Source organism: Oncorhynchus nerka, linkage group LG16 (assembly GCF_034236695.1).
Source record: "Oncorhynchus nerka isolate Pitt River linkage group LG16, Oner_Uvic_2.0, whole genome shotgun sequence".
NCBI lineage: Eukaryota > Metazoa > Chordata > Actinopteri > Salmoniformes > Salmonidae > Oncorhynchus > Oncorhynchus nerka.
Window position 1 is genome coordinate 47,696,966 of NC_088411.1, and position 19,279 is coordinate 47,716,244.

A 19,279-nucleotide genomic window follows, 5' to 3' on the forward strand; every position below is an offset into this window, starting at 1 on the left:
AATATACTCTCCCAGTATATCTACAACTATATACAAATATACTCTCCCAGTATATCTACAACTATATACAAATATACTCTCCCAGTATATCTACAACTATATACAAATATACTCCCAGTATATCTACAACTATATACAAATATACTCTCCCAGTATATCTACAACTATATACAAATATACTCTCCCAGTATATCTACAACTATATACAAATATACTCTCCCAGTATATCTACAACTATATACAAATATACTCTCCCAGTATATCTACAACTATATACAAATATACTCTCCCAGTATATCTACAACTATATACAAATATACTCTCCCAGTATATCTACAACTATATACAAATATACTCTCCCAGTATATCTACAACTATATACAAATATACTCTCCCCAGTATATCTACAACTATATACAAATATACTCTCCCTACAACTATATACAAATATACTCTCCCAGTATATCTACAACTATATACAAATATACTCTCCCGGTATATCTACAACTATATACAAATATACTCCCAGTATATCTACAACTATATACAAATATACTCTCCCGGTATATCTACAACTATATACAAATATACTCTCCTACAACTATATACAAATATCTACAACTATATACAAATATACTCTCCCAGTATATCTACAACTATATACAAATATACTCTCCTCTCCCAGTATATCTACAACTATATACAAATATACTCTCCCTTGTATATCTATATACAAATATACTCTATATACAAACTATACTCTACTACTCCCAGTATATCTACAACTATATACAAATATACTCTCCCAGTATATCTACAACTATATACAAATATACTCTCCCAGTATATCTACAACTATATACAAATATACTCTCCCAGTATATCTACAACTATATACAAATATACTCTCCCAGTATATCTACAACTATATACAAATATACTCTCCCTTGTATATCTACAAACTATATACAAATATACTGTCTCCCAGTATATCTACAACTATATACAAATATACTCTCCCAGTATATCTACTATATACAAATATACGGGGACTTCTCCCAGTATATCTACAACTATATACAAATATACTGTGTCCCAGTATATCTACAACTATATACAAATATACTCTCCACCTCGAGGCCCAGTATATCTACAACTATATACAAACTATACTCTCCCAGTATATCTACAACTATATACAAATATACTCTCCCAGTATATCTACAACTATATACAAATATACTCTCCCAGTATATCTACAACTATATACAAATATACTCTCCCAGTATATCTACAACTATATACAAATATTGTTTTGTGTAGTTGTTGATCTAGTTTTCTGTCTGTTTAGTAAGAACAGTAACAAATGTTATTGTTTGTTATTTATGTGTTTCTGATTTCATCTGCTTGTGTCTCCTTGCTCTCTAATCCCAGGTGCCAGAACAGTTCCACGGCCAGCGGGAGGTCCACCTGGATAAGAACTACTTCCTGTCTCACGCCCAGACGGCCCGTTCGGAGACCTTCATCAACCTGAGAGAGGTCAGCACCCGCTTCAAACTGCCCCCAGGAGAATACCTCATCGTCCCCTCCACCTTCGAGGCCAACCTGAACGGGGACTTCTGCCTACGAGTGTTCTCCGAGAAACAGGCCGAGACACTGTAAGCATCTCTCTGTGTGTGTGTGTGTGTGTGTGTGTGTGTGTGTGTGTGTGTGTGTGTGGAGATACTCTAGGTTTGAAAATATCAGGGCTGGTCAAAGATAAATGTGGTTATTTTTGTAATAATTTTTATTTTTGTCAGGCCCTGTGACGACCCGGTTAAGGCAGAACTAGAGGATGTAAGAAACAATTCTACTCTACACTACTCTACACTACTCTACACTACTCTACACTACTCTACTCTACTCTACTCTACACTACTCTACACTACTCTACTCTACTCTAAACTACTCTACACTACTCTACTCTACACTACTCTACACTACTCTACACTACTCTACACTACACTACTCTACACTACTCTACACTACACTACTCTACACTACTACCCTCTACTCTACACTACACTCTACACTACTCTACACTACTCTACTCTCTCACACTACACTACTCTACACTACTCTACACTACACTACACTACTCTACACTACACTACTCTAACTACTACACTACTCTACTCACTACCTACCTCTACACTACTACTCTACTCTACACTACTCTACACTACTCTACACTACTCTACACTACACTACTCTACTCTACACTACACTACTCTACACTACTCTACACTACTCTACTCTACACTACTCTACACTACTCTACACTACTCTACACTACTACTACTCTACACTACACTACTCTACACTACACTACTCTACACTACTCTACACTACACTACTCTACACTACACTACTCTACACTACACTACTCTACACTTCTCTCACTTTCCAATGTGACTTATCGTGGCGGTATCTCTGTAGGATACAGTACCCGAGGGGGAGGTTGATGCTGGCTTCAGGGGCCTGTTCACTAAGCTAGCTGGAGATGTAAGTAGTATTACCGACCATTACTATTATAAACTGATTACCAATGTAATTAGAGCAGTAGAAATACATGTTTAGTCATACCCGTGGTATACGGTCTGATATACCACGGCTCTCAGCCAATCAGTATTCAGGGCTTGAACCACCCAGTTTATAATAGACCATTTTGTGTGTATGTATATATATATATATATATAAATATACATAAAAAATATATAATATGACACTGCCAAAAATATGTATAATAAGTTGGGAAAATGTACCTTTTCCTAGTTTAAATCCTTTTCTCTCTATGTAAATAGGATATGGAGATTTCAGCATCTGAGCTCAGGAGTATTTTCAACAAAATCGTTGCTAAGCGTGAGTCAAGTGCTTTCTACTCTCTTTCCAGTCATGATGTGTGTTTGTACTGAATACTACAATGAACTAAAATATAAACGCAACATGTAAAGTGTTGGTCTCATGTTTGCTGAAATAAAAGATCCCTAGAAATGGTGTGAACAGAGGGCCCCATGGTGGGGGTGGGGGGGGTTATGGTGGTGGTGGTGGGGGTTATGGTATGGTGGTGGGGGGTTATGGTATGGTGGGGGGGGGTTATGGTGTGTTTGCTGATGTCAACGTTGGGAACAGAGGGCCCCATGGTGGTGGTGGGGGGTTATGGTATGGTGTTGGGGGGTTATGGTATGGTGTTGGGGGGTTATGGTATGGTGTGGGGGGTTATGGTATGGTGGTGGGGGGTTATGGTATGGTGGTGGGGGGTTGTGGTATGGTGGTGGTGGGGTTATGGTATGGTGGTGGGGGGTTATGGTATGGTGGTGGGGGTTATGGTATGGTGGTGGGGGGTTATGGTATGGTGGTGGGGGGGTTATGGTATGGTGGTGGGGGGTTATGGTGTTGGGGGGGTGTTGGGGGGTTATGGTATGGTGGTGGGGGGTTGTGGTATGGTGGTGGGGGGTTATGGTATGGTGGTGGTGGGGCTATGGTATGGTGGTGGGGTGGGGGGTATGGTGGTGGTGGTGGGGGGGGTTATGGTATGGTGGTGGGGGGTTATGGTATGGTGGTGGGGGGTTATGGTATGGTGGTGGTGGTGGGGGGGTTATGGTATGGTGGTGGGGGTTATGGTATGGTGGTGGGGGGGTTATGGTATGGTGGTGGGGGGGTTATGGTATGGTGTTTACTGATGTCAACGTTGGGAACAGAGTGCCCCATGGTGACAATGGGGTTATGGTATGGGCAGGCGTAAGCTACGGACAACGAACAAGGTTGCAATTTATCAATAGCAATATGAATGCACAAAGATACCGTGACGAGATCCTGAGGCCCGTTGTCGTGCCATTCATCCTCCGCCATCACCTCATGGTTCACCATGATAATGCACGGCCCCATGTCACAAGGACACAATTCCTGGAAGCTGAAAATGTCCCAGTTCTTCCATGGTCTGCATACTCACCAGACATGTCACTCATTAAGCATGTTTGGGATGCTCTGGATCGATGTGTACGACAGCGTGTTCCAGTTCCCCTCCAATATCCAGAAACTTCACACAGCCATTGAGGAGGAGTGGGTCAACATTCCACAGGCCGCAATCACCAACCTGATCAACTCTATGAGAAGGAGATGTGTCGCGCTGCATGAGGCAAATGGTGGAACCAGATACTGACTGGTTTCCTGATCCACACCAGATACTGACTGGTTTTCTGATCCACACCAGATACTGACTGGTTTTCTGATCCACACCAGATACTGACTGGTTTTCTGATCCACACCAGATACTGACTGGTTTTCTGATCCACACCAGATACTGACTGGTTTTCTGATCCACACCAGATACTGACTGGTTTTCTGATCCACACCAGATACTGACTGGTTTTCTGATCCACACCAGATGCTGACTGGTTTTCTGATCCACACCAGATGCTGACTGGTTTTCTGATCCACACCAGATACTGACTGGTTTTCTGATCCACACCAGATACTGACTGGTTTTCTGATCCACACCAGATACTGACTGGTTCTCTGATCCACACCAGATACTGACTGGTTTTCTGATCCACACCAGATACTGACTGGTTCTCTGATCCACACCAGATACTGACTGGTTTCCTGATCCACACCAGATACTGATACTGGTTCTCTGATCCACGCCCCTACCTTTTTATTAAAGGTATCAGTGAACAACAGATGTATATCAGTATTCCCAGTCATGATATTCATAGATCAGGGCCAAATTAATTTATCTCCGTTGACTGATTTCCAACAGTAATTTAGTAAGGTTTTTTAAATTGTTGCGTTGATATTTTTGTTCATTGTATAGAGAGCACATGTTTAATGTATATTGCAGACTGCAGAAGACCTTACTCTGTCTCTACTCTCTTACTCTGTCTCTACTCTCTTACTCTGTCCCTACTCTGTCTCTACTCTCTTACTCTGTCTCTACTCTCTTACTCTGTCTCTACTCTCTTACTCTGTCTCTACTCTCTTACTCTGTCTCTCTCTCTTACTCTGTCTCTACTCTCTTACTCTGTCTCTACTCTCTTACTCTGTCCCTACTCTGTCTCTACTCTCTTACTCTGTCTCTACTCTCTTACTCTGTCTCTACTCTCTTACTCTGTCCCTACTCTGTCTCTACTATCTTACTCTGTCTCTACTCTCTTACTGTCTCTACTCTCTTACTCTGTCTCTACTCTCTTACTCTGTCCCTACTCTGTCTCTACTCTCTTACTCTGTCCCTGCTCTCTTACTCTGTCCTTACTCTCTTACTCTGTCCCTACTCTCTTACTCTGTCCCTACTCTGTCTCTACTCTCTTACTCTCTCCCTACTCTCTTACTCTGTCCCTACTCTGTCCCTACTCTGTCTTACTCTGTCCCTACTCTCTTACTCTGTCCCTACTCTGTCTCTACTCTCTTACTCTGTCCCTACTCTCCTACTCTGTCCCTACTCTGTCCCTTACTCTGTCCCTACTCTGTCCCTACTCTCTTACTCTGTCCCTACTCTGTCTCTACTCTCTTACTCTGTCCTAACTCTGTCCCTACTCTGTCCCTACTCTGTCCCTACTCTCTTACTCTGTCCCTACTCTGTCCCTACTCTTACTCTGTCCCTACTCTCTTACTCTGTCCCTACTCTCTTACTCTGTCCCTACACTCTTACTCTGTCCCTACACTCTTACTCTGTCCCTACTCTCTTATTTTGTCCCTACTCTGTCCCTACTCTCTTACTCTGTCCCTACTCTCTTACTCTGTCCCTACTCTCTTACTCTGTCCCTACTCTGTCCCTACTCTGTCTTACTCTGTCCCTACTCTCTTACTCTGTCCTTACTCTCTTACTCTGTCCTTACTCTGTCCCTACTCTGTCCTTACTCTGTCCCTGCTCTCTTACTCTGTCCTTACTCTCTTACTCTGTCCCTACTCTCTTACTCTGTCCCTACTCTCTTACTCTGTCCCTACTCTCTTACTCTGTCCCTACTCTGTCCCTACTCCCTTACTCTGTCCCTACTCTCTTACTCTGTCCCTACTCTGTCCCTACTCTCTTACTCTGCCCCTACCCTGTCCCTACTCTGTCCCTACTCTGTCCCTACTATGTCCCTACTCTCTTACTCTGTCCCTACTCTGTCCCTACTCTCTTACTCTGTCCCAACTCTGTCCCTACTCTGTCCCTACCCTGTCCTTACTCTGTCCTTACTCTGTCCCTACTCTCTTACTCTGTCCCTACTCTCTTACTCTGTCCTAACTCTGTCCCTACTCTGTCCCTACTCTCTTACTCTGTCCCTACTCTGTCCCTACTCTGTCCCTACTCTGTCCTTACTCTGTCCCTACTCTCTTACTCTGTCTTACTCTGTCCCTACTCTCTTACTCTGTCCCTACTTTGTCCCTACTCTCTTACTCTGTCCCTACTCTGTCCCTACTCTGTCCCTACTCTGTCCCTACCCTGTCCTTACTCTGTCCTTACTCTGTCCCTACTCTCTTACTCTGTCCCTACTCTCTTACTCTGTCCCTACTCTCTTACTCTGTCCCTACTCTCTTACTCTGTCCTAACTCTGTCCCTACTCTGTCCCTACTCTCTTACTCTGTCCCTACTCTGTCCCTACTCTGTCCCTACTCTGTCCTTACTCTGTCCCTACTCTCTTACTCTGTCTTACTCTGTCCCTACTCTCTTACTCTGTCCCTACTTTGTCCCTACTCTCTTACTCTGTCCCTACTCTGTCCCTATTCTCTTACTCTGTCCCTACTCTGTCCCTACTCTCTTACTCTGTCCCTACTCTGTCCCTACTCTCTTACTCTGTCCCTACTCTCTTACTCTGTCCCTACTCTCTTACTCTGTCCCTACTCTGTCTCTACTCTCTTACTCTGTCCTTACTCTGTCCCTACTCTGTCCCTACTCTCTTACTCTGTCCTTACTCTGTCCCTACTCTCTTACTCTGTCCCTACTCTCTTACTCTGTCCCTACTACTCTGTCCCTACTCTCTTACTCTGCCCCTACTCTGTCCCTACTCTGTCCCTACTCTGTCTCTACTCTCTTACTCTGTCCTTACTCTGTCCCTACTCTCTTACTCTGTCCCTACTCTCTTACTCTGCCCCTACTCTGTCCCTACTCTGTCCCTACTCTCTTACTCTGTCCCTACTCTCTTACTCTGTCCCTACCCTGTCCCTACCCTGTCCCTACTCTGTCCCTACTCTGTCCCTACTCTTACTCTGTCCCTACTCTCTTACTCTGTCCCTACTCTGTCCCTACTACTCTGTCCCTACTCTCTTACTCTGTCCCTACTCTCTTACTCTGTCCCTACTCTCTTACTCTGTCCCTACTCTGTCCCTACTCTCTTACTCTGTCCCTACTCTCTTACTCTGTCCCTACTCTCTTACTCTGTCCCTACTCTGTCCCTACTCTCTTACTCTGTCCCTACTCTCTTACTCTGTCCCTAATCTCTTACTCTGTCCCTACTCTCTTACTCTGTCCTTACTCTGTCCCTACTCTCTTACTCTGTCCCTACTCTCTTACTCTGTCCCTACTCTCTTACTCTGTCCTTACTCTGTCCCTACTCTCTTAGTCTGTCCTTACTCTGTCCTTACTCTGTCCCTACCCTGTCGTAACTCTGTCTTACTCTGTCCCTACTCTGTGTCCTCTACAGGAACGGACATAAAGACGGACGGCTTCAGCCTGGACACAGCCAGAATCATGGTCAACCTCATGGACGTATCCTTTACGTGCCTTTACTGTTCCCTTACACACCCACTATTACATACTGTTCACTTACACACCCACTATTACATACTGTTCCCTTACACACCCACTATTACATACTGTTCCCTTACACACCCACTATTACATACTGTTCCCTTACACACCCACTATTACATACTGTTCCCTTACACACCCACTATTACATACTGTTCCCTTACACAACTACTATTACATACTGTTCCCTTACACACCCACTATTACATACTGTTCCCTTACACACCCACTATTACATACTGTTCCCTTACACACCCACTATTACATACTGTTCCCTTACACACCCACTATTACATACTGTTCCCTTACACACCCACTATTACATACTTACACACCCACTATTACATACTGTTCCCTTACACACCCACTATTACATACTTACACACCCACTATTACATACTGTTCCCTTACACACCCACTATTACATACTGTTCCCTTACACACCCACTATTACATACTGTTCCCTTACACACCCACTATTACATACTGTTCCCTTACACAACTACTATTACATACTGTTCCCTTACACACCCACTATTACATACTGTTCCCTTACACAACTACTATTACATACTGTTCCCTTACACACCCACTATTACATACTGTTCCCTTACACACCCACTATTACATACTGTTCCCTTACACACCCACTATTACATACTGTTCCCTTACACACCCACTATTACATACTGCTCCCTTACACACCCACTATTACATACTGTTCCCTTACACACCCACTATTACATACTGTTCCCTTACACACCCACTATTACATACTGTTCCCTTACACACCCACTATTACATACTGTTCCCTTACACACCCACTATTACATACTGTTCCCTTACACACTCACTATTACATAATGTTCCCTTACACACCCACTATTACATACTGTTCCCTTACACAACTACTATTACATACTGTTCCCACATACTGTTGCCTTACACACCCACTATTACATACTGTTCCCTTACACACCCACTATTACATACTGTTGTTACATACTGTTACTGTTGTTACATACTGTTGTTACATACTGTTGTTACATACTGTTGTTACATGCTGTTGTTACATACTGTTGTTACATACTGTTATTACATACTGTTACTGTTGTTACATACTGTTGTTACATACTGTTGTTACATACTGTTGTTACATACTGTTACTGTTGTTACATACTGTTGTTACATACTGTTACTGTTGTTACATACTGTTGTTACATACTGTTGTTACATACTGTTAAATACTGTTACTGTTGTTACATACTGTTACTGTTGTTACATACTGTTGTTACATACTGTTGTTACATACTGTTACTGTTGTTACATACTGTTACTGTTGTTACATACTGTTATTACATACTGTTGTTACATACTGTTGTTACATACTGTTGTTACTGTTGTTACATACTGTTACTGTTGTTACATACTGTTACTGTTGTTACATACTGTTGTTACATACTGTTACTGTTGTTACATACTGTTGTTACATACTGTTACTGTTGTTACATACTGTTGTTACATACTGTTGTTACATACTGTTACTGTTGTTACATACTGTTACTGTTGTTACATACTGTTACTGTTGTTACATACTGTTGTTACATACTGTTGTTACATACTGTTGTTACATACTGTTGTTACATACTGTTGTTACATACTGTTGTTACATACTGTTATTACATACTGTTGTTACATACTGTTACTGTTGTTACATACTGTTACTGTTACATACTGTTATTACATACTGTTATTACATACTGTTACTACATACTGTTATTACATACTGTTACTACATACTGTTATTACATACTGTTATTACATACTTACATACTGTTGTTACATACTGTTGTTACATACTGTTACTACATACTGTTATTACATACTGTTACTGTTGTTACATACTGTTGTTACATACTGTTGTTACATACTGTTGTTACATACTGTTGTTACATACTGTTACTGTTGTTACATACTGTTACTGTTACATACTGTTATTACATACTGTTATGACATACTGTTACTGTTGTTACATACTGTTACTGTTACATACTGTTGTTACATACTGTTACTGTTGTTACATACTGTTATTACATACTGTTACTGTTGTTACATACTGTTACATACTGTTGTTACATACTGTTGTTACATACTGTTACTGTTGTTACATACTGTTGTTACATACTGTTGTTACATACTGTTGTTACATACTGTTGTTACATACTGTTATTACATACTGTTGTTACATACTGTTACTGTTACATACTGTTGTTACATACTGTTATTACATATTGTTATTACATACTGTTGTTACATACTGTTGTTACATACTGTTACTGTTGTTACATACTGTTATTACATACTGTTACTGTTGTTACATACTGTTACTGTTGTTACATACTGTTATTACATACTGTTATTACATACTGTTACTGTTGTTACATACTGTTACTGTTACATACTGTTGTTACATACTGTTACTGTTACATACTGTTGTTACATACTGTTACTGTTATTACATACTGTTGTTACATACTGTTGTTACATACTGTTGTTACATACTGTTACTATTGTTACATACTGTTGTTACATACTGTTATTACATACTGTTACTGTTGTTACATACTGTTACATACTGTTACTGTTGTTACATACTGTTGTTACATACTGTTGTTACATACTGTTGTTACATACTGTTACTGTTGTTACATACTGTTGTTACATACTGTTGTTACATACTGTTGTTACATACTGTTACTGTTATTACATACTGTTGTTACATACTGTTGTTACATACTGTTGTTACATACTGTTGCTGTTGTTACATACTGTTGTTACATACTGTTACTGTTGTTACATACTGTTGTTACATACTGTTATTACATACTGTTACTGTTGTTACATACTGTTGTTACATACTGTTATTACATACTGTTGTTACATACTGTTACTGTTGTTACATACTGTTACTGTTACATACTGTTATTACATACTGTTGTTACATACTGTTGTTACATACTGTTACTGTTGTTACATACTGTTGTTACATACTGTTGTTACATACTGTTGTTACATACTGTTACTGTTACATACTGTTACTGTTACATACTGTTACTGTTACATACTGTTGTTACATACTGTTACTGTTACATACTGTTGTTACATACTGTTGTTACATACTGTTACTGTTGTTACATACTGTTATTACATACTGTTACATACTGTTATTACATACTGTTACTGTTGTTACATACTGTTGTTACATACTGTTACTGTTGTTACATACTGTTACTGTTACATACTGTTATTACATACTGTTACATACTTTTACATACTGTTATTACATACTGTTGTTACATACTGTTACATACTGTTATTACATACTGTTGTTACATACTGTTGTTACATACTGTTGTTACATACTGTTGTTACATACTGTTATTACATACTGTTATTACATACTGTTACTACATACTGTTATTACATACTGTTACTGTTGTTACATACTGTTACATACTGTTGTTACATACTGTTACTGTTGTTACATACTGTTGTTACATACTGTTACATACTGTTATTACATACTGTTGTTACATACTGTTACTGTTGTTACATACTGTTGTTACATACTGTTACTGTTGTTACATACTGTTGTTACATACTGTTGTTACATACTGTTACTGTTGTTACATACTGTTACTGTTACATACTGTTATTACATACTGTTATTACATACTGTTGTTACATACTGTTATTACATACTGTTGTTACATACTGTTGTTACATACTGTTACTACATACTGTTACTACATACTGTTATTACATACTGTTGTTACATACTGTTGTTACATACTGTTGTTACATACTGTTGTTACATACTGTTACTGTTGTTACATACTGTTGTTACATACTGTTGTTACATACTGTTACTGTTGTTACATACTGTTACTGTTACATACTGTTATTACATACTGTTATTACATACTGTTGTTACATACTGTTGTTACATACTGTTACTGTTACATACTGTTATTACATACTGTTGTTACATACTGTTGTTACATACTGTTACATACTGTTACTGTTGTTACATACTGTTGTTACATACTGTTACTGTTGTTACATACTGTTGTTACATACTGTTACTGTTGTTACATAATGTTACTGTTGTTACATACTGTTGTTACATACTGTTATTACATACTGTTGTTACATACTGTTACTACATACTGTTGTTACATACTGTTACTGTTGTTACATACTTTTGTTACATACTGTTATTACATACTGTTGTTACATACTGTTACTGTTGTTACATACTGTTACTGTTACATACTGTTATTACATACTGTTATTACATACTGTTATTACATACTGTTATTACATACTGTTGTTACATACTGTTACATACTGTTGTTACATACTGTTGTTACATACTGTTGTTACATACTGTTGTTACATACTGTTGTTACATACTGTTATTACATACTGTTATTACATACTGTTACTACATACTGTTACTGTTGTTACATACTGTTATTACATACTGTTGTTACATACTGTTACTGTTACATACTGTTATTACATACTGTTGTTACATACTGTTACTGTTGTTACATACTGTTACTGTTACATACTGTTATTACATACTGTTATTACATACTGTTGTTACATACTGTTACTGTTGTTACATACTGTTGTTACATACTGTTACTGTTGTTACTGTTGTTACATACTGTTACTGTTGTTACATACTGTTATTACATACTGTTGTTACATACTGTTGTTACATACTGTTGTTACATACTGTTACTGTTGTTACATACTGTTGTTACATACTGTTGTTACATACTGTTGTTACATACTGTTATTACATACGGTTACTGTTGTTACATACTGTTACTGTTGTTACATACTGTTGTTACATACTGTTACTGTTGTTACATACTGTTGTTACATACTGTTGTTACATACTGTTACTGTTGTTACATACTGTTGTTACATACTGTTACATACTGTTGTTACATACTGCTACTGTTACATACTGTTGTTACATACTGTTGTTACATACTGTTATTACATACTGTTGTTACATACTGTTGTTACATACTGTTACTGTTACATACTGTCACTGTTACATACTGTTACTGTTGTTACATACTGTTGTTACATACTGTTACTGTTATTACATACTGTTATTACATACTGTTACTGTTGTTACATACTGTTGTTACATACTGTTACTGTTACATACTGTTGTTACATACTGTTACTGTTACATACTGTTACTGTTACATACTGTTACTGTTGTTACATACTGTTGTTACATACTGTTGTTACATACTGTTGTTACATACTGTTACTGTTATTACATACTGTTGTTACATACTGTTACTGTTATTACATACTGTTGTTACATACTGTTATTACATACTGTTGTTACATACTGTTATTACATACTGTTGTTACATACTGTTACTGTTGTTACATACTGTTGTTACATACTGTTGTTACATACTGTTGTTACATACTGTTACTGTTACATACTGTTACATACTGTTACTGTTGTTACATACTGTTGTTACATACTGTTACTGTTGTTACATACTGTTATTACATACTGTTATTACATACTGTTACTGTTACTACATACTGTTGTTACATACTGTTATTACATACTGTTACTGTTACTACATACTGTTACTGTTACTACATACTGTTGTTACATACTGTTATTACATACTGTTACTGTTACTACATACTGTTGTTACATACTGTTGTTACATACTGTTACTGTTGTTACATACTGTTGTTACATACTGTTACTGTTATTACATACTGTTGTTACATACTGTCATTACATGCTGTCATTACATGTTGCGTCTGAGGTATTCTGTCATCTGCACTCTGACATCAATGAATCAGTTACACAAAAGTTGAGTTCTGAACTCTCATCTCAGACTTTAGTTTTGACTATTGTCGTGTGTTGGGCATGATGTGTCCAGACTCTTGTTTAACCTTAACCGTTAAGCAGGACAGTGGGAACGGCAAACTGGGGCTGGGAGAATTTGCAACGCTGTGGAAGAAGATTCAGAAATACCTGGTGAGGTTCTAGTGTGTTACTGCTGTGGTAGCTCTGGTCCAGGGTGTTACATAGGTTCAGCAAGCTGCGCGTAACACCTTGGACCAGAGCTACTGCAGTACTATCTCTGTTGTGTTAGGATTGGACAGCCTACAAGTGTTTACCTAGTGTAGTGTGTGTTTTACACAGTGCAATCTCTTTAACATTTCCCTGTTCCCCCTCCCTCCCTCTCTCTCGCCCTACCTCTCCCTCCCTCTCTCTCGCCCTACCTCTCCCTCCCTCTCTCTCTCGCCATACCGCTCCCCCTCCCTCCCTCTCTCCCTCCCTCTCCCTCCCCCCTCCCTACCTCTCTCCCTACCTCTCCTCTCCCCTCTCTCTCGCCCTACCTCTCCCTCCCTCTCTCTCGCCCTACCTCTCCCTCTCTCTCTCGCCCTACCTCTCTCTCGCCCTCCCTCTCTCTCGCCCTACCTCTCCCTCCCTCTCTCTCTCGCCCTACCTCTCCCTCCCTCTCTCTCTCGCCCTACCTCTCCCTCCCTCCCTCTCTCTCTCGCCCTACCTCTCCCTCCTCTCTCTCTCTCGCCCTACCTCTCCCTCTCGCCCTACCTCTCCCTCCCTCTCTCTCTCGCCCTACCTCTCCCTCCCTCTCTCTCGCCCCTACCTCTCCTCCCTCTCTCTCGCCCTACCTCTCCCTCCCTCTCTCTCTCGCCCTACCTCTCCCTCCCTCTCTCTCTCGCCCTACCTCTCCCTCCCTCTCTCTCTCGCCCTACCTCTCCCTCCCTCTCTCTCTCGCCCTACCTCTTTCCCTCCCTCCCGCCCTCCTTCCATCCATCTCACTCGCTCTCTCTCTCTAGTCCATCTATAAGAGCAATGACATGGATGGGTCTGGCTGTATGAGCACACCAGAGATGAGGATGGCCTTGAGCAAAGCAGGTTTGTGGACATTAAATAAACCTAATTTGCACAAATGTATGGGTTCAATACTCAGGGATCAATAGTGTATGCACAGTCTACTGTTAGACCCTTTGGATAAAAGCTAAGTGGCGTACATTATACTGTATATTATATAAGTACCAGGCAAAAGTTTTAGAACACCTACTCATTCAAGGGTTTTTCTTTATTTTTTTACTATTTTCTACAGAATAATAGTGACGACATCAAAACTATAAAATAACACATATGGAATCATGTAGTAACCAATAAAAAGTGTTAAACAAATCTAAATATATTTTTATATTTGGAGATTCCATTCCAGTAGCCACCATTTGCCTTGATGACAGCTTTGCACACTCTTGGTATTCTCTCAACCAGCTTCATGAGATAGTCACCTGGAATAGATTTCAATTAACAGGTGTGTCTTGTTAAAAGTTCATTTGAGGAATATCTTTCCTTCTTAATGTGTTTGAGCCAATCAGTTGTGTTGTGACAAGGAAGGGGTGGTATACAGAAGATATCCCTATTTGGTAAAAGACCAAGTCCATATTATGGCAAGAACAGCTCAAATAAGCAAAGAGAAACAACAGTCCATCATTACTTTAAGACATGAAGGTCAGTCAATATGGAACATTACAAGAACTTTGAATGTTTCTTCAAGTGCGGTCGCAAAAACCATCAAGCGCTGTGATGAAACTGGCTCTCATGAGGACCGCCACAGGAAGGGAAGACCCAGAGTTAACTCTGCTGCAGAGGATACGTTCATTAGAGTTAACTGCACCTCAGATTGCAGCCCAAATAAATGCTTCACAGAGTTTAAGTAACAGACACATCTCAACATCAACTGTTCAGAGGAGACTGTGTGAATCAGGCCCTCATGGTCGAATTGCTGTAAAGAAACCACTACTAAAGGACACCAATAAGAAGATGCTTGCTTGGACCAAGAGACACGAGCAATGGACATTAGATCGGTGGAAATCTGTCCTTTTGTCTGAGTAGGTGAACGGATTATCTCTGCATGTGTGGTTCCCACCGTGAAGCATGGAGGAGGAGGTGTGATGGTGTGGGGGTGCTTTGCTGGTAACACTGTCAGTGATTTATTTAGAATTCAAGGCACACTTAACCAGCATGGCTACCACAGCATTCTGCAGCGATACGCCATCCCATCTGGTTTGGGCTTGGTGGGACTATTATTTGTTTTTCAACAGGACAATGACCCAACACACACCTCCAGGCTGTGTAAGGGCTATTTGACCAAGAAGGAGAGTGATGGACTGCTTCATCAGATGACCTGGCCTCCACAATCCCCTGACCTCAACCCAATTGAGATGGTTTGGGATGAGTTGGACCGCAGAGGGAAGGAAAAGCAGCCAACACGTACTCAGTATATGTGGGAAGTCCTTCAAGAATGTTGGAAAAGCATTCCAGGTGAAGCTGGTTGAGAGCAGCATATGGCTACTTTGAAGAATCTAAAATATATTTTGATTTTGTAACGAGTGAGAGTCGGGAAGCAAGTTCAGGGAGTGGAGTGTTTTTAATAAATAAATGTAGCATAATACAAAACACAACGCGCAGACAGGAAACAGAAACGCCTGGGGAAGGAAGTGACACACATACACACTGCTCAAAAAGAATAAAGGGAACACTAAAATAACACATCCTAGATCTGAATGAATGAAATATTCTTATTAAATACTTTTTTCTTTACATAGTTGAATGTGCTGACAACAAAATCACACAAAAAATTATCAATGGAAATCAAATTTATCAAACTATGGAGGTCTGGATTTGGAGTCACACTCAAAATTAAAGTGAAAAACCACTACAGGCTGATCCAACGTTGATGTAATGTCCTTAAAACAAGTCAAAATGAGGCTCAGTGGTGTGTGTGGCCTCCACATGCCTGTATGACCTCCCTACAATGCCTGGGCATGCTCCTGATGAGGTGGCGGATGGTCTCCTGAGGGATCTCCTCCCAGACCTGGACTAAAGCATCCGCCAACTCCTGGACAGTCTGTGGTGCAACGTGGCGTTGGTGGACACAGCAAACCTTCTTGCCACAGCTCGCATTGATGTGCCATCCTGGATGAGCTGCACTACCTGAGCCACTTGTGTGGGTTGTAGACTCCGTCTCATGCTACCACTAGAGTGAAAGCACCGCCAGCATTCAAAAGTGACCAAAACATCAGCCAGGAAGCATAGGAACTGAGAAGTGGTCTGTGGTCCCCACCTGCAGAACCACTCATTTATTGGGGGTGTCTTGCTAATTGCCTGTAATTTCCACCTGTTGTCTATTCCATTTGCACAACAGCATGTGAAATTTATTGTCAATCAGTGTTGCTTCCTAAGTGGACAGTTTGATTTCACAGAAGTGTGATTGACTTGGAGTTACATTGTGTTGTTTAAGTGTTCCCTTTCTTTTTTTGAGCAGTGTGTATATATATATTAGGGTAGGTATATATATATATATATATATATATAGGGTAGGTGTATATATATATAGGGTAATCAAGGAGGTGAGTTTCATTATGCGCTTAACGATGGTGACAATTGTGCGCCTTAACGAGCACGTGACCTAGAGGCCGGAGAGGGAGCACACGTGACAGATTTGTTTAACACTTTTTTGGTTACTACATGATTCCATATGTGTTATTTCATAGTTGTGATGTTTTCACTATTATTCAACAGTGTAGAAAATAGTCAAAATAAAGAAAAACCCTGGAATGAGTAGGTGTGTTGGAACTTTTGACTGGTACTGTATTTTAAAAATATTTTTATTGGGGTCCCCATTACCCATGGTCACAGCTAGTCTTATTGGGGTCCCCATTACCCATGGTCACAGCTAGTCTTATTGGGGTCCCCATTACCCATGGTCACAGCTAGTCTTATTGGGGTCCCCATTACCCATGGTCACAACTCGTCTTATTGGGGTCCCCATTACCCATGGTCACAGCTCGTCTTATTGGGGTCCCCATTACCCATGGTCACAGCTCGTCTTATTGGGGTCCCCATTACCCATGGTCACAGCTAGTCTTATTGGGGTCCCCATTACCCATGGTCACAGCTAGTCTTATTGGGGTCCCCATTACCCATGGTCACAGCTAGTCTTATTGGGGTCCCCATTACCAGACGCCCATGGTCACAGCTCGTCTTATTGGGGTCCCCATTACCCATGGTCACAGCTCGTCTTATTGGGGTCCCCATTACCCATGGTCACAGCTCGTCTTATTGGGGTCCCCATTACCCATGGTCACAGCTCGTCTTATTGGGGTCCCCATTACCCGACGCCCATGGTCACAGCTCGTCTTATTGGGGTCCCCATTACCCATGGTCACAGCTCGTCTTATTGGGGTCCCCATTACCCATGGTCACAGCTAGTCTTATTGGGGTCCCCATTACCCAACACCCATGGTCACAGCTCGTCTTATTGGGGTCCCCATTACCCGACACCCATGGTCACAGCTCGTCTTATTGGGGTCCCCATTACCCATGGTCACAGCTAGTCTTATTGGGGTCCCCATTACCCGACACCCATGGTCACAGCTAGTCTTATTGGGGTCCCCATTACCCGACGCCCATGGTCACAGCTCGTCTTATTGGGGTCCCCATTACCCAACACCCATGGTCACAGCTCGTCTTATTGGGGTCCCCATTACCCATGGTCACAGCTAGTCTTATTGGGGTCCCCATTACCCATGGTCACAGCTCGTCTTATTGGGGTCCCCATTACCCGACACCCATGGTCACAGCTAGTCTTATTGGGGTCCCCATTACCCAACACCCATGGTCACAGCTAGTCTTATTGGGGTCCCCATTACCCATGGTCACAGCTAGTCTTATTGGGGTCCCCATTACCCATGGTCACAGCTAGTCTTATTGGGGTCCCCATTACCCATGGTCACAGCTCGTCTTATTGGGGTCCCCATTACCCATGGTCACAGCTAGTCTTATTGGGGTCCCCATTACCCATGGTCACAGCTAGTCTTATTGGGGTCCCCATTACCCGACACCCATGGTCACAGCTCGTCTTATTGGGGTCCCCATTACCCATGGTCACAGCTAGTCTTATTGGGGTCCCCATTACCCATGGTCACAGCTAGTCTTATTGGGGTCCCCATTACCCATGGTCACAGCTCGTCTTATTGGGGTCCCCATTACCCATGGTCACAGCTAGTCTTATTGGGGTCCCCATTACCCATGGTCACAGCTAGTCTTATTGGGGACCCCATTACCCAACACCCATGGTCACAGCTAGTCTTATTGGGGTCCCCATTACCCATGGTCACAGCTAGTCTTATTGGGGTCCCCATTACCCATGGTCACAGCTAGTCTTATTGGGGTCCCCATTACCCATGGTCACAGCTCGTCTTATTGGGGTCCCCATTACCCATGGTCACAGCTCGTCTTATTGGGGTCCCCATTACCCAACACCCATGGTCACAGCTAGTCTTATTGGGGTCCCCATTACCCATGGTCACAGCTAGTCTTATTGGGGT

General features: G+C 41.2%; 1 protein-coding gene across 3 annotated transcripts in view; it reads left to right on the forward strand.

Annotated features, from left to right (window-relative positions):
• Positions 1-19,279, forward strand: part of LOC115126231 (calpain-2 catalytic subunit-like) — a 58,077-nt gene that overhangs the window by 35,496 nt on the left and 3,302 nt on the right. For all 3 annotated transcript variants that reach the window (XR_010459354.1, XM_065002705.1, XM_065002706.1), the window contains exons 11-17: positions 1,435-1,658; positions 1,800-1,836; positions 2,479-2,544; positions 2,844-2,901; positions 7,665-7,729; positions 13,806-13,874; positions 14,705-14,783. Coding sequence is in view for 2 of the 3 variants with exons in the window: in XM_065002705.1 (XP_064858777.1) it covers positions 1,435-1,658; positions 1,800-1,836; positions 2,479-2,544; positions 2,844-2,901; positions 7,665-7,729; positions 13,806-13,874; positions 14,705-14,783 (598 nt within the window). In the remaining variant the exon portion in view is untranslated. The remainder of the gene's footprint in view (positions 1-1,434; positions 1,659-1,799; positions 1,837-2,478; positions 2,545-2,843; positions 2,902-7,664; positions 7,730-13,805; positions 13,875-14,704; positions 14,784-19,279) is intronic.